Source organism: Scyliorhinus canicula, chromosome 20, assembly GCF_902713615.1.
Source record: "Scyliorhinus canicula chromosome 20, sScyCan1.1, whole genome shotgun sequence".
NCBI classification, from domain to species: domain Eukaryota; kingdom Metazoa; phylum Chordata; class Chondrichthyes; order Carcharhiniformes; family Scyliorhinidae; genus Scyliorhinus; species Scyliorhinus canicula.
The window spans coordinates 84,364,113-84,377,887 of record NC_052165.1 but is presented as its reverse complement, the minus strand read 5'-3'; the positions used below and the strand labels follow the sequence as shown (position 1 = coordinate 84,377,887).

The 13,775-nt window shown below is 51.3% G+C and overlaps 1 protein-coding gene across 1 annotated transcript; it reads left to right on the top strand.

Annotated features, from left to right (window-relative positions):
• The first annotated feature begins 2,940 nt into the window (after positions 1-2,940).
• LOC119955157 (ras-related protein Rab-19-like) lies at positions 2,941-13,152 on the top strand. Its single transcript, XM_038781091.1, has 3 exons — positions 2,941-3,135; positions 4,744-4,927; positions 12,527-13,152. The coding sequence occupies exons 1-3, from the start codon at positions 2,941-2,943 to the stop codon at positions 12,799-12,801; spliced, it is 654 nt and encodes a 217-aa protein (XP_038637019.1). The 3' UTR covers positions 12,802-13,152.
• The last annotated feature ends 623 nt before the right edge of the window (positions 13,153-13,775 follow it).

Here is a 13,775-nt window from a genome sequence, read left to right as displayed (position 1 = left end):
GATTCGGCCCATTGTGTGTGCACCCTGGCTTTCCAAGCGAGCATCATGACTTGGTGCTATACTCCTGCCTTTTCCTTGTGTTGTCAGGCCCTTTTTGTTGATTCCCTTTTTTCCTCTTTATTTTGCTGTTGTCATTTTGATCCATTGATTCTTAATGGACATGTATCTTTAAGTCAAGTGGGGGAAATTAATAATTCAAAAGTTACAAGTTTTGGACAGCAAAACGCAAACTTTGTGGCGTCCAAGAGATGGGGTGGGATGCAGTTTGAATAATTGGCTTGTGGGGATCAGTGGTTATGGGGAGAAGGAAGGAAAATGGGATGAGATATCAGCCATGATTGATTGGTGAAGCAAAATGACCTAATCCTGCTCCTATGTCTCATGATCTCTCTCTGTGGACCTGAAAACTTTGATGGAAGGTCTGCTTAAAGACAGCCCATCTGAAACAAAGACTATTTTCCTTTTACTTATTATTTTCACCCCTCTTCCTTCTGTGTCTGTCTGTCTTGTGTGTGTGCAGAGGGTGGGGTCAAATTAGAGTGGGAGATTAGCAGTTGGATAATAGTTAACCAGTTGTATTTGCTGAATATTTCATTCGAGTTCTTGTTATGAATAAACAGTAAATGTGTTTATATTTACAAACCTGATGACTGTAATTATTAGGCAGCCAAAGGCCAAAGACTTTGGGTATTTTTCTAAGAATTATTGATTAATTCAATTGTGTTGTGGCTCTGGGTCAAGTGGGGCTGGAATTTACCGCGGACTAACCCGATAGGTCGTAACAGTACCCTGCACATAGTTTTCTATTCAAATAATTATCTAATGCCCTCTTGAATGCCCCAACTGAACCTGCCTCCACCACACTGGCAGACAGTGCATTCCAGGGGCGAAATTGTCCGACCCCCCCGCAGGGTCGGAGAATCGCCCGGGGCCGCCGAAAATCCCGCCCCTGCTGTGGCAGAAATTCTCCGCCACCCGGGAATTGGCAGGGGCAGGAAACGCGCCGCACCGATCGGCGAGCCCCCTGCGGCGATTCTCCAACCCGTGATGGGCCGAAGTCCCGCCGCTGGGAGGCCTCTCCCGCCGCCGAGGTTTGAACCACCTCTGGTGGCGGTGCGAGCGGGCCCCCAGGGTCCTGGGGGGGGGGGGGGCGGGGCGATCGGACCCCGGGGGGTGTCCCCACAGTGGCCAGGCCCGCGATCGGGGCCCATCGATCGGCGGGTAGGCCAGTGCCTTTGGGGCACTCTTTCCCTTCCGCTGCCACCACAGCCTCCACAATGGCGGACGCGGAAGAGAATCCCCCAGTGCACATGTGCTGGTGGTGACGTCAGCGGCATCTGTCGCTGACGTCACCACCGGCGCATGCGCGAACCGGCGAAGGCCTTTCGGCCGGTGCCGGGCGGCGGGCGTGAAAGGGTGGTGCCAACCGCTCTGGTGCGGGCCTAGCCCCTCAATGTGAGGGCTTGGCCCTTAAAGGTGCGGAGAATTCCGCACCTTTGGGGAGGCCCGACGTCGGAGTGGTTGGTGCCACTCAGCTACGCCGGGACCCCCCGCCCCGCCGGGTAGGGGAGAATTCCGCCCCAGACCTCAACCACTCGCTGTGTGAAAAAGATTTTTCTCACACCACAATCGCATCTTTGTGCAAATCACTTTAAATCTGTGCCCTCTCGTTCTTGATCCTTTAAAGAGTGGGAACAGTTTCTCCCGATCTATCCTGTCGAACTCCCTCATGATTTTGAGCATCTCTATCAAATCTCGTCTTTGCCTTCTTCTCTCCAAGGAGATCAGTCCCAATCTCTCCAATCCTCAGCCCTGGAGCCATTCTTGTAAACCTCTTCCACACTCTCTCTCCAACACGTTCTCATTCTTCCTATAACGTGGAGCCCAGAACTGTGCACACTATCCCAGCTGAGATCTAACTAGTATCTTGTGTAAATTCAGCATAACCTCCTTGTACTCCATGCCCCACATTAATAAAGCCCAGAATATTTTATGAACTGTTCTCTCCGCCTATCCTCCCAACTTCAATCATCTTTGCAGATAAACGCCCTCTGCTCCTACACGCCTCATTCAATATTGTCTCTCCATGTTCTTCCTACCAAAATACATCACCTCACACTTCTCTGCCCCCCCCCCCCCCCCCCCCCCCCCCCCCCCAACCAACCTGTCCATGTCCTTCTTCTACACTGTCCTCTTCACAGTTTACAATACTTCCAAGTTTCGTGGCCCCACTTTGAAATTGTCCCCTGGTCACCTGTTCAGATTGGTCGAGGCTCGAGAGTCGGAGGACACAGATTGAAGGTGACAAAGAAGCAATGGAGATGTGAGGAGACACTTCCTAACTGAGCGAGCGGTTAGGATCCGGATCGAACTGTCCACTCTCGGATCTGCTGGGGCAGATTCAACTGAGGATTTCCAAAGAGAATTGGATTATTATCTGAACAGGAAGAATGTGCAGGATTACATGGAGAATGTGGGGGATGGAGAGAGGGAGTGAGGACAGAGTGAGGGATTGAGAGACGGCGAGAATAGAGTGGGGGGGGGTGAGAGACCGTGAGGATGGAGTGAGTGACAGTGTGAGGGAGGGAGTGATAGTAATGAAAATGAAAATCGCTGATTGTCACGAGTAGGCTTCAATGAAGTTACTGTGAAAAGCCCCTAGTCGCCACATTCCGGCGCCTGTCCGGGGAGGCTGGTACGGGACGGAGTGAGGGAGTGACGAAGTGAGGGAGTGAGAGACACTGAGGACGGAGTGAGGGAGTGAGACAGTGATGAGGGAGTGAGGGAATTGCTTCTTCAGAGGTACAGCACAGAAAGGGTGGGGTGAATGGCCTCTTGCTGTAACCGTTCTGTGATGAAAGCATATTTGTTATTGATATCAGTACTTTTGATGGAGATTTTATTACCAGTTGATAGATTTAAGTGTTATTTAATTGCAGTATGAATACGGTGGGTGCCGGTGCAGATGAAGTCTTTGACTACCTCTTTAAGATCGTGCTAATCGGAGATTCAAACATTGGCAAGACTTGTGTGGTTCACCGTTTCAGAACTGGAGTATTCAACGAGAAGCAGCAGAACACGATTGGAGTCGACTTCATTGTCAAAACATTGGACATTGAGGGCAAGAGAGTAAAGGTGGAGCAACCCATTCCGATTGACTATCACTCCGTCCTCACTATCAATCACTCCCTCACTCTGTCAGTGTCTCTCACTCCCTCACTCCGTCCTCACTATCAATCACTCCCTCACTCTGTCACAGTGTCCCTCACTCCCTCACTCCATCCTCACTGTCTCTCACTCCCTCACTCCGTCCTCACTATCAATCACTCCCTCACTCTGTCACAGTGTCTCTCACTCCCTCACTCCGTCCTCACTATCAATCACTCCCTCACTCCATCCCCACTGTCCCTCACTCCATCCCCACTGTCCCTCTGTCCATCCCCACTGTCCCTCACTCCATCCCCACTCTCTCACTCCATCCCCACTCTCTCACTCCATCCCCACTCCCTCAGTCCATCCCCACTGTCCCTCAGTCCATCCCCACTCCCATACTCCATCCCCACTCCCTCATTCCATCCCCACTGTCCCTCACTCCCATCCCCACTGTCCCTCACTCCCCCTCACTCCATCCCCACTCCATCCCCACTCCCTCACTCCCATCCCCACTCCATCCCCACTCCCTCACTCCCATCCCCACTCCCTCACTCCCATCCCCACTCCCTCACTCCCATCCCCAGTCCCTCACCGTCAGTCCGACCCCACTGCCTTTTGCTCACTTCTGGTTATTGGCCGTTGTTTTTGCGGCTTGTACATCATACCCTCAAGTTGTTACTCCTACTTTGCGTCACTGTCCCCACTGTCCCTCACTCCATCTCCACTGTCCCTCACTCCATCTCCACTGTCCCTCACTCCATCTCCACTGTCCCTCAGTCCATCCCCACTGTCCCTCAGTCCATCCCCACTGTCCCTCAGTCCATCCCCACTGTCCCTCAGTCCATCCCCACTCCCTCACTCCATCCCCACTCCCTCACTCCATCCCCACTCCCATACCCAGACCCTCACTCCCATCCCCCACTCCATCCCCACTCCCTCACTCCATCCCCACTCCCTCACTCCATCCCCACTCCTGTCCCTCACCCTCAGTCCGACCCCACTCCCTCACTCCATCCCCACTGTCCCTAACTCCATCCCCACTGTCCCTCACTCCATCCCCACTCCCTCTGTCCATCCCCACTGTCCCTCACTCCATCCCCACTCTCTCAGTCCATCCCCACTCCCTCAGTCCATCCCCACTCCCTCACTCCATCCCCACTCCCTCATTCCATCCCCACTGTCCCTCACGCCCATCCCCACTGTCCCTCACTCCCCCTCACTCCATCCCCACTCCCTCACTCCATCCCCACTCCCATCCCCACTCCCTCACTCCCATCCCCACTCCCATCCCCACTCCCTCACTCCCATCCCCACTCCCTCACTCCCATCCCCACTCCCTCACTCCCATCCCCACTCCCATCCCCAGTCCCTCACCCTCAGTCCGACCCCACTGCCTTTTGCTCACTTCTGGTTATTGGCCGTTGTTTTTGCGGCTTGTACATCATACCCTCAAGTTGTTACTCCTACTTTGCGTCACCACGCTCTCCCTCGATATTCCCTGATTGCTGACCACTGAATTTGGATGCTGTTGGGCGTGGTTTGGATGCCAGGGATAGGCAAGATCTAACATGATGTATTTGTTGTGTGAAGGTACAGGTGTGGGATACGGCTGGCCAGGAGCGATTTCGGACCATCACACAGAGTTACTATCGCAGTGCCCATGGAGCAATGATCGCTTATGATATCACCAATCTATCGTCCTTCAACTCTGTACCTCACTGGATCAATGAGATTCAGCGATATGGAGCTGCTAATGTGGTCCAGATGTTGATTGGTAGGTTGATGGACATTATTTGCCTTGTCAATTCCTCTCTGATTGTGACTTAGAACGTGAGAATCACAGACCTGAAACATTAACTCTGTTTCTCTGTCCACAGATGTTTCCTGACCCACTGAGTATTTACAGTGTTTTGTTTTTATTTGTGAACCTCATGCCTGGGTGGCATGGTAGTACAGTGGTTAGCACTGTTGCTTCACAGCTGGAGGGTCCAGGGTTCAATTCCCGGCTTGGGTCACTGTCTGTGTGGAGTCTGCAGGTTCTCCCCGTGTCTGTGTGGGTTTTCTCCGGGTGCTCCGGTTTCCTCGCACAAGTCCCGAAAGACGTGGTGTTAGGTGAATTGGACATTCTGAATTCTCCCTCGTTGGACCCGAACAGGCGCCGGAATGTGGCGACTAGGGGATTTTCACACCTACTTGTGACAATAAAGATTATTATTATTACGCTGCAAATTGAGGTTCAATGAGCACAACGTAGTGTTACTGGACAAGGATCTGAGACACAATTCAATGATGCATGGGCTATTTCATGAAATGTGTTTGACAAAGTGCAGCCAAATAACATTGTGAGTAAAATAAAACCCATTGAATTAAAGGCACAGTGCAGTGTGGGTACATCACTGTGATTCAGGACTGGCATGTTCCTGTGCGGAAGAAGGATAAGTATGGCAAGTTTCGGGAACCTTGGATAACGAGAGTATTGTCAACAAGAAAAGGAAGCATTTGTCAGGGCAAGAAGATTGGAAACAGATGAAGCCTGTGAGGAATATAAGGAAAGTAGGAACGAACTTAAACAAGGAGTCAGGAGGGCAAAAGGGGTCACGAAAAGTCATTGGCAAACAGAATTAAACTAAATCCCAAGACCTTTTACACATATATAAAGAGCAAGAGGGTAGCCAGGGAAAGGGTTGGCCCACCCAAGATGGATGAGGTATTAAATGAGTGCATGGCATCAGTATTCTCCAAAGCGAAATGCTTGGTGGATGATGAGTCTGGAGAAGGGTGTGTCGATAGTTTGGGTCACATTGAGATCAAAAAGACGAGGTGTTGGGCATCTTGAAAAACATTAAGGTAGATAATTCCCCAGGGCCTGATGGGACCTACCCCAGAATACTGAGGGAAGCTAGGGAGAAAATTGCTGGGGCTTGGCAGGAACTTCATATCCTCACTGGCTACAGGTGAGGTCCCAGAGGACTAGAGAATAGCTAACGTTGTTCCATTGTTTAAGAAGGGTAGCAAGGATTATCCAGGAAGTAGCAGGCTCTGAGCCTTATGTCAGTAGTAGGGAAATTATTGGAAAGGATTCTTCAACACAGGGTTTACTTCCATTTGGAAGCAAAAATACATTTTAGCGAGAGGCAGCATGGTTTTGTGAAGGGGAGGTCATGTCTCACCAACTTGATCGAATTTTTGGAGAAAGTAACGAAGATGATTGATGAGGGTAGGGCAGTGGATGTTCTTTACATGGACTTCAATAAGGTCTTTGACAAGATTCCTCATGGCAGATTGGTACAGCAGGCGAAGTCAGACAGGATCAGAGGTGAATTAACCAGATGGATACAGAACTGGCTCGGTCATAGAAGTCCGAGAGTAGCAATGGAAGGATGCTTTTCTAATTGGAAGGCTGTGACTAATGGCATTCCTCAGGGATTAATGCTGGGACCTTTGCTGTTTGTATTATATATAAATGATTTGGAGGAAAATATAACTGGTCTGATTAGTAAGTTTGCAAACGACACGAAGGTTGGTGGAATTGTGGATAGCGATGAGGACTGTCAGAGGATACAGCAGGATATAGATCAGTTGGAGACTTGGGTGGAGAGATGGCAGATGGAGTTTAATCCGGACAAATGTGAGGTCATGCATTTTGGAAGGTCGGACACAGGTGCGAAATATACAGTAAATGGCAGAACCCTTAAGAATATTGACAGGCAGACTGGGTGTACCGGTCCACATGTCACTGAAAGTGGCAACACAGGTGAAGGAGGTAGTTATGGCAAGCTTGCCTTCATTGGCTGGGGCATAGAGTATAAAAAATTGGCAAGCCATGCTGCAACTATATGGAACCTTAGTTAGACCACACTTGGAATATAGTGTTCAATTCTGGTCGCACAACAAGAAGAATGTGGAGAGGGTACTGAAGAGGTTTATATGTATGTTGGCTGGTATGGAAGGCATTAGCTATGAGGAGAGGTTGAATAATTTGGTTTGTTCTCACTGGAACGACGGAGGTTGAGGGATGACCTGACAGAGGTCTATAAAAGTATGAGGGAAATGGACAGAGTGGATAGTCAGAAGTTTTCCCCAGGATGGAAGAGTCAATTACAAGAGGACAAAGGTTTAAGGTGTGAGGGGCAAAGTTTAGAGGAGATGTGCGAGAGAACTTTGTTTACACAGAGAATAGTGGGTGCCTGGAACCTGCTGCCGGAGGAGGTGGTGGACGCAGGTACGATGATCACGTCTATGGGGCGTCTTGACAAGTACGTGATTAGCATGGAAATAGAGGGATATGGACCCCGGAAGTGTAAAAGCTTTTAGGTTAGGTGGGCAGCATGATCGGCTACGTTAGCTCAGTGGGCTAGACAGCTGGTTTGTGATGCAGAAAAGGCCAGCAGCGCGGGTTCAATTCCCGTACCAGCTGAGACTTCTGAATTCCTCCTCTGTGTACCTGAACAGGCGCCGGAATGTGGCGACTTGGGGCTTTTCACGGTAACTTCATTGTAGTGTTAATGTAAGCCTACTTGTAACAATAAAGGGTTTATTCATTTATAACATTATGGACATTTTGGTGGGATTCGGCTGGTTTTTGGGTTATAAGTTAAACATGTAGAAGAGTGAGGTCTTCCCGATTCAGGTGAGGGGCAGGAGAGGAGGTTGGCCGAGCTGCTGTTTAAGGTAGTGGGGGTGAGTTTCAGGTATCTGGACATCCAGGTGGCGCGGGTGTGGGAGCAATTACACAAATTGAATCTGGCCCGGCTGGAAGAGCAGCTTAAAGGGGATTTTATTAATATTAATTAATAATACTGTCACAAGTAGGCTGACATTAACGCTGCAATGAAGTTACTAAGAGGTGGGATGTGCTTCCGCGATCACTGGCGGGGCGGGTGCAGTCCGTGAAGATGGCTGGGCTCCTGAGGTTTTTGTTTCTATTCCAGAACCTCCCGATTTTTATCTCAAAGGCCTTCTTTAGGAGGGGCTTCTTTAAGAAGGTTAACACATTGATATCGGGATTTGTGTGGGCGGGGAAAGCCAGGCGAGTAAAGAAGGTGCTGTTGGAGTGGGGCGAGGGGAGGATGGGCTGGCCTTGCCAAATTTAACTACTGGGCAGCAAATATAGCCATGGTTAGGAAGTGGGTAGTGGGGGAGCGGTCATTTTGGGAGCGGATGGAAGCAGCCTCGTGTAAGGGCACTAGTTTGGGAGTGTTATTGTCGGAGCCTCTGCCATTCTTGCTGGTCAGATACTCCATGAGTCCGATAGTAGAGGCAGCCCGGAGGGTGTGGGGACACTGGCGGCAGCACATGAGGCTCCAGGGGGCCCCGGCTTGGACTCCGATCTGTGGGAATCACATGTTCGCTCCGGGGGTGCTGGGGAAGTTCCAGGGTTGGTGGCGGGTGGGGATCAAACGGTTTGGGGATTTATTCGTGGGGGGCAGCTTCTTGAGTTTGGAGGGACTGGTGGAGGAGTATGAATTGCCCAGCGGAAACAGGTTCAGATACCTACAGGGACGGAACTATGTGAGAAAGCAGGTGCTGTCCTTTCCTGATCTGCCGCCCCCCGGGGTTACAGGACAAGGTGCTGTCGGGAATAGAGGTTGGTGTCAGAGATATATAAAGAATTAATGGATTGGGAGGGTGGTTAAGTGGGAGGGGGAGCTGCGGGAAAGTTAGAGGCTGGGTTATGGGAGGATGCTCTGAGGAGGGTGAATGGGTCCATGACAGTGGTTAGAATGAATGAGTAGGTTCTTTGAGGGGTGGACGATAGGTGCGGGGGGAGAGGAAACCCACGAATCAAGTCCAAATGTTTTGGGCCTGTCCGAGACAGGAGAGATTTTGGCGGGGGTTCGCTGGTGTGTTGTCGGAGGTACTGAGGGTGAAGGTGGTCCCGAGTCCCGAATTGGCAGTGTTTATAGTGTCGGAGCATCCGGGAGTCCAGGGGTAGAGAGAAGCTGACTTTCCGGCCTTTGCCTCGCTTGTAGCTCGGAGACGGATCCTGTTGGGGTGGAAGGACTCAGAGCCACAGAAACCGGGGTTGTGGGTGAGCGACCTTGCAGAATTCCTTAGGCTGGAATAAATCAAGTTCACCTCAAGAGAGTCTGTGGAGGGGTTTGACCTGGGATGGAAACCGTTTATCGATTTCTTCCAGGATAGGTAAGTCAGCAGGGGGAGGGATGGAGAGGACTTTGGAGTTAAAAAAGGGGCAGAGTGGGTGGTGGTACGGCACGGAGGGAGGGGTGCTGGCGTGTTGGTTATTTATTTGTTATATTTCCTCTTTGTTCTCTTTTGAGTTTTGGTTGTGTTTGATGTGTGTATATATGTGTGTATAAATGCTTTAATAAAAATATTTTTAAAAATACTTTTAGCAACTAAAATTAGTTGCCAGAGACAGAGTCAACTGAGAGTCCGCAAAAAACTGCAAGTGAAGAGCTAGGCATTCTTGCGAAGTGGACAATACCAGAAACTACTGTGGAAGACCGTATCCCAGCTGAGGACACTTTCACACCGAATCAACCTCCCAACACTACGTCCACTTTGGTTGAGACAACTACGCACAACGTCCAAACTAAACCCAAAAAAGAGATTACAGTCAACACGGAAACTCAGACACCTGAGGTTCACCGACATCCACACAGGAATCAACGTCCTCTGAAACAACTAACTTATTGACTGTTGTGTTTGTTAATTGTTCATATTGTAAATTTTGGTTGTTAATGTTCATCGCAGGAACCTCTAATGCACAGGGGGAGGAAGGTGTTGTTCATGTATGTTTGTTCCTCGTTGGAACAAGGCTGCCCGACAAATCTAATCATGTGATCATTGATGACTATTGATTGATTACCCATTTGAGTGGGCAAATGGGCAGGCGACAGATTCCAGAGTAAAACACCTTTCCAACAAAGCTCTTGTTTGTTTGTACCTTTGTGATCTGCAAGCCCAGCCTTTAAAAATAGCACACAGATTTTGTGAGGAGGAACATTGTTTACGTAGTGAGAGGTAATGAGCTGGAACTCGCTGCCAGTAGAGGTGGTGGAAACAGAGATGACGAGTGAATTCAAAAGGAAATGTAATGGACTCTTGAGGGAATAAAACTTGCAGGGATAGAGTGGGGTGGGAATGAGACTGACACGATAACTCTGCAGATAGACAGTATGGGCTCAATGAAGCAAGTGGTCTCATTCTGTGCTGTAATGATCCCATGGTGGTGTAAATGGGCAGAAAATGTCCCAGTGACGGAGAGTGAGGAACCATGAGACACAGTGAAAGTTGACTGGGAAAAGAGAAAGATTGGAGATGAGATTTTTTTAAATGCAGTGACCTCTGACCTTGAATTTGTGTTTTTTTACATTGGAGAATGGTCAGAATGGCCTCACTTTCTATTGTATCCCCGTTGATTCTCAGGGAGTGCTGCACTGTCAGAGGGTTAGTACTGAAGGAGCGCTGCACTGTCAGAGGGTCAGTACTGAGGGAGTGCCGCACTGTCAGAGGGTCAGTACTGAGGGAGCGCTGCGCTGTCAGAGGGTCAGTACTGAAGGAGCGCTGCACTGTCAGAGGGTTAGTACTGAAGGAGTGCCGCACTGTCAGAGGGTCAATACTGAGGAGCGCTGCACTGTCAGGGGGTCAGTACTGAGGGAGCGCTGTACTGTCAGAGGGTTAGTACTGAGGGAGCGCTGCACTGTCAGAGGGTCAGTACTGAGGTATTGCTGTACTGTCAGAGGGTCTGTACTGAGGGAGTGCTGCACTGTCAGAGGGTCAATACCGAGGAGCGCTGCACTGTCAGGGGGTCAGTACTGAGGGAGCGCTGTACTGTCAGAGGGTTAGTACTGAGGGAGTGCTGCACTGTCAGAGGGTCAGTACTGAGGGAGTGCTGCACTGTCAGAGGGTCAGTAGGGAGTGCCGCACTGTCAGAGGGTCAGTACTGAAGGAGCGCTGCACTGTCAGAGGGTCAGTACTGAGGGAGTACCGCACTGTCAGAGGGTCAGTACTGAGGGAGTGCTGCACTGTCAGAGGGTCAGTACTGAGGGAGCGCTGCACTGTCAGAGGGTTAGTACTGAAGGAGCGCTGCACTGTCAGAGGGTCAGTACTGAGGGAGTGCCGCACTGTCAGAGGGTCAGTACTGAGGGAGCGCTGCGCTGTCAGAGGGTCAGTACTGAAGGAGCGCTGCACTGTCAGAGGGTTAGTACTGAAGGAGTGCCGCACTGTCAGAGGGTCAATACTGAGGAGCGCTGCACTGTCAGGGGGTCAGTACTGAGGGAGCGCTGTACTGTCAGAGGGTTAGTACTGAGGGAGCGCTGCACTGTCAGAGGGTCAGTACTGAGGTATTGCTGTACTGTCAGAGGGTCTGTACTGAGGGAGTGCTGCACTGTCAGAGGGTCAATACCGAGGAGCGCTGCACTGTCAGGGGGTCAGTACTGAGGGAGCGCTGTACTGTCAGAGGGTTAGTACTGAGGGAGTGCTGCACTGTCAGAGGGTCAGTACTGAGGGAGTGCTGCACTGTCAGAGGGTCAGTAGGGAGTGCCGCACTGTCAGAGGGTCAGTACTGAAGGAGCGCTGCACTGTCAGAGGGTCAGTACTGAGGGAGTGCTGCACTGTCAGAGGGTCAGTAGGGAGTGCCGCACTGTCAGAGGGTCAGTACTGAAGGAGCGCTGCACTGTCAGAGGGTCAGTACTGAAGGAGCGCTGCACTGTCAGAGGGTCAGTACTGAAGGAGCGCTGCACTGTCAGAGGGTCAGTACTGAGGGAGCGCTGCACTGTCAGAGGGTCAGTACTGAGGGAGCGCTGCACTGTCAGAGGGTCAGTACTGAGGGAGCGCTGCACTGTCAGAGGGTCAGTACTGAGGGAGCGCTGCACTGTCAGAGGGTCAGTACTGAGGGAGTGCCGCACTGTCAGAGGGTCAGTAGGGAGTGCCGCACTGTCAGAGGGTCAGTACTGAGGGAGTGCCGAACTGTCAGAGGGTCAGTACTGAGGGAGCGCTGCACTGTCAGAGGGTCAGTACTGAGGGAGCGCCGCACTGTCAGAGGGTCAGTACTGAGGGAGCGCCGCACTGTCAGAGGGTCAGTACTGAGAGAGTGCTGCACTGTCAGAGGGTCAGTACTGAGAGAGTGCTGCACTGTCAGAGGGTCAGTACTGAGGGAGTGCTGCAGTGTCAGAGGGTCAATACTGAGGGAGCGCTGCACTGTCAGAGGGTCAGTACTGAGAGAGTGCTGCACTGTCAGAGGGTCAGTACTGAGGGAGTGCTGCAGTGTCAGAGGGTCAATACTGAGGGAGCGCTGCACTGTCAGAGGGTCAGTACTGAGGGAGTGCCGCACTGTCAGAGGGTCAATACTGAGGGAGCGCTGCACTGTTTTGACCTGATACTGATCTTCCTTCCTGTCTTTGTTTAGGGAACAAAGCTGACCTGAAGGAAAGGCGCGAGGTTCCATTCGAGGAAGCTTGCAATGTAACAGAGAAGTTTGGGCTATTGGCCGCGCTGGAGACATCAGCCAAAGAGGCTCAGAACGTTGACGAGGCTTTTATGCTCATGACTCGAGAGCTGTTGGCAAGGAATGGCCTGCACTTGTCTAGTGAGAGCTCTCAGAGTACCCTCCACCTGGACTCACGCCCAGTCAATGCCACACTGAGAACTGAGAGCAGATCCTGCTCCTGTTCACCACATTGAGAAACATTGTCCACATCATTGGTGAATTCTACAGGTTATCCTGCAGCACGAGAGCCTATGGAGCGACATAATCCTTTTCCTAAAGCAAGCTGCAGGAACATCACTGAAGCTGATTGAGATGGGAGACGGGAGGTTTAATGGTTCTCAGTGATTGCTGCGCTGGAACCTCCTCAATGCTGCATCTGATTGAGGTGCAGCTCAATTCTGGGGACTTACCTGAAAAAGGTTTTGTAAAATAAAGACCAACAGAGTGATAGCAGCTGGTTACAAATACATTGAAACCGGACGAGAGGTGATGACTGCTGTATCTCAGGCTGCGAGGAAGTTTCAATTAAATTCATCAACACTCTAGTGGCTCATTTGTGTTCTTGTGTCAAACACTGTTTGTGGCAGCGAAAAATGAAGATTGTGTGACTAGACAGTGCAGCGCTCCCTCAGCACTGACCCTCTGACAGTGCAGCGCTCCCTCAGCACTGACCCTCTGACAGTGCAGCGCTCCCTCAGCACTGACCCTCTGACAGTGCAGCGCTCCCTCAGCACTGACCCTCTGACAGTGCAGCGCTCCCTCAGCACTGACCCTCTGACAGTGCAGCGCTCCCTCAGCACTGACCCTCTGACAGTGCGGCGCTCCCTCAGCACTGACCCTCTGACAGTGCAGCGCTCCCTCAGTACTGACCCTCTGACAGTGCAGCGCTCCCTCAGTACTGACCCTCTGACAGTGCAGCGCTCCCTCAGTACTGACTCTCTGACAAAGCAGCGCTCCCTCAGTACTGACCCTCTGACAGTGCAGCATTCCCTCAGTACTGACCCTCGCAGTGCAGTGCTCCCTCAGTACTGACCCTCTGACAGTGCAGCGCTCCCTCAGTACTGACCCTCTGACAGTGCGGCACTCCCTCAGCACTGACCCTCTGACAGTGCAGCGCTCCCTCAGTACTGACCCTCTGACAGTGCTGCACTCCCTCAGTACTGACCCT

Excerpts from the sequence above, each read along its gene's own strand:
- LOC119955157 (XM_038781091.1), top strand. The coding sequence starts at position 2,941 with ATGAATACGGTGGGTGCCGGTGCAGATGAAGTCTTTGACTACCTCTTT. Across the intron at positions 3,136-4,743 it reads TTGAGGGCAAGAGAGTAAAG|GTACAGGTGTGGGATACGGC; the intron begins GTGGAGCAACCC and ends TGTTGTGTGAAG. Across the intron at positions 4,928-12,526 it reads TGTGGTCCAGATGTTGATTG|GGAACAAAGCTGACCTGAAG; the intron begins GTAGGTTGATGG and ends GTCTTTGTTTAG.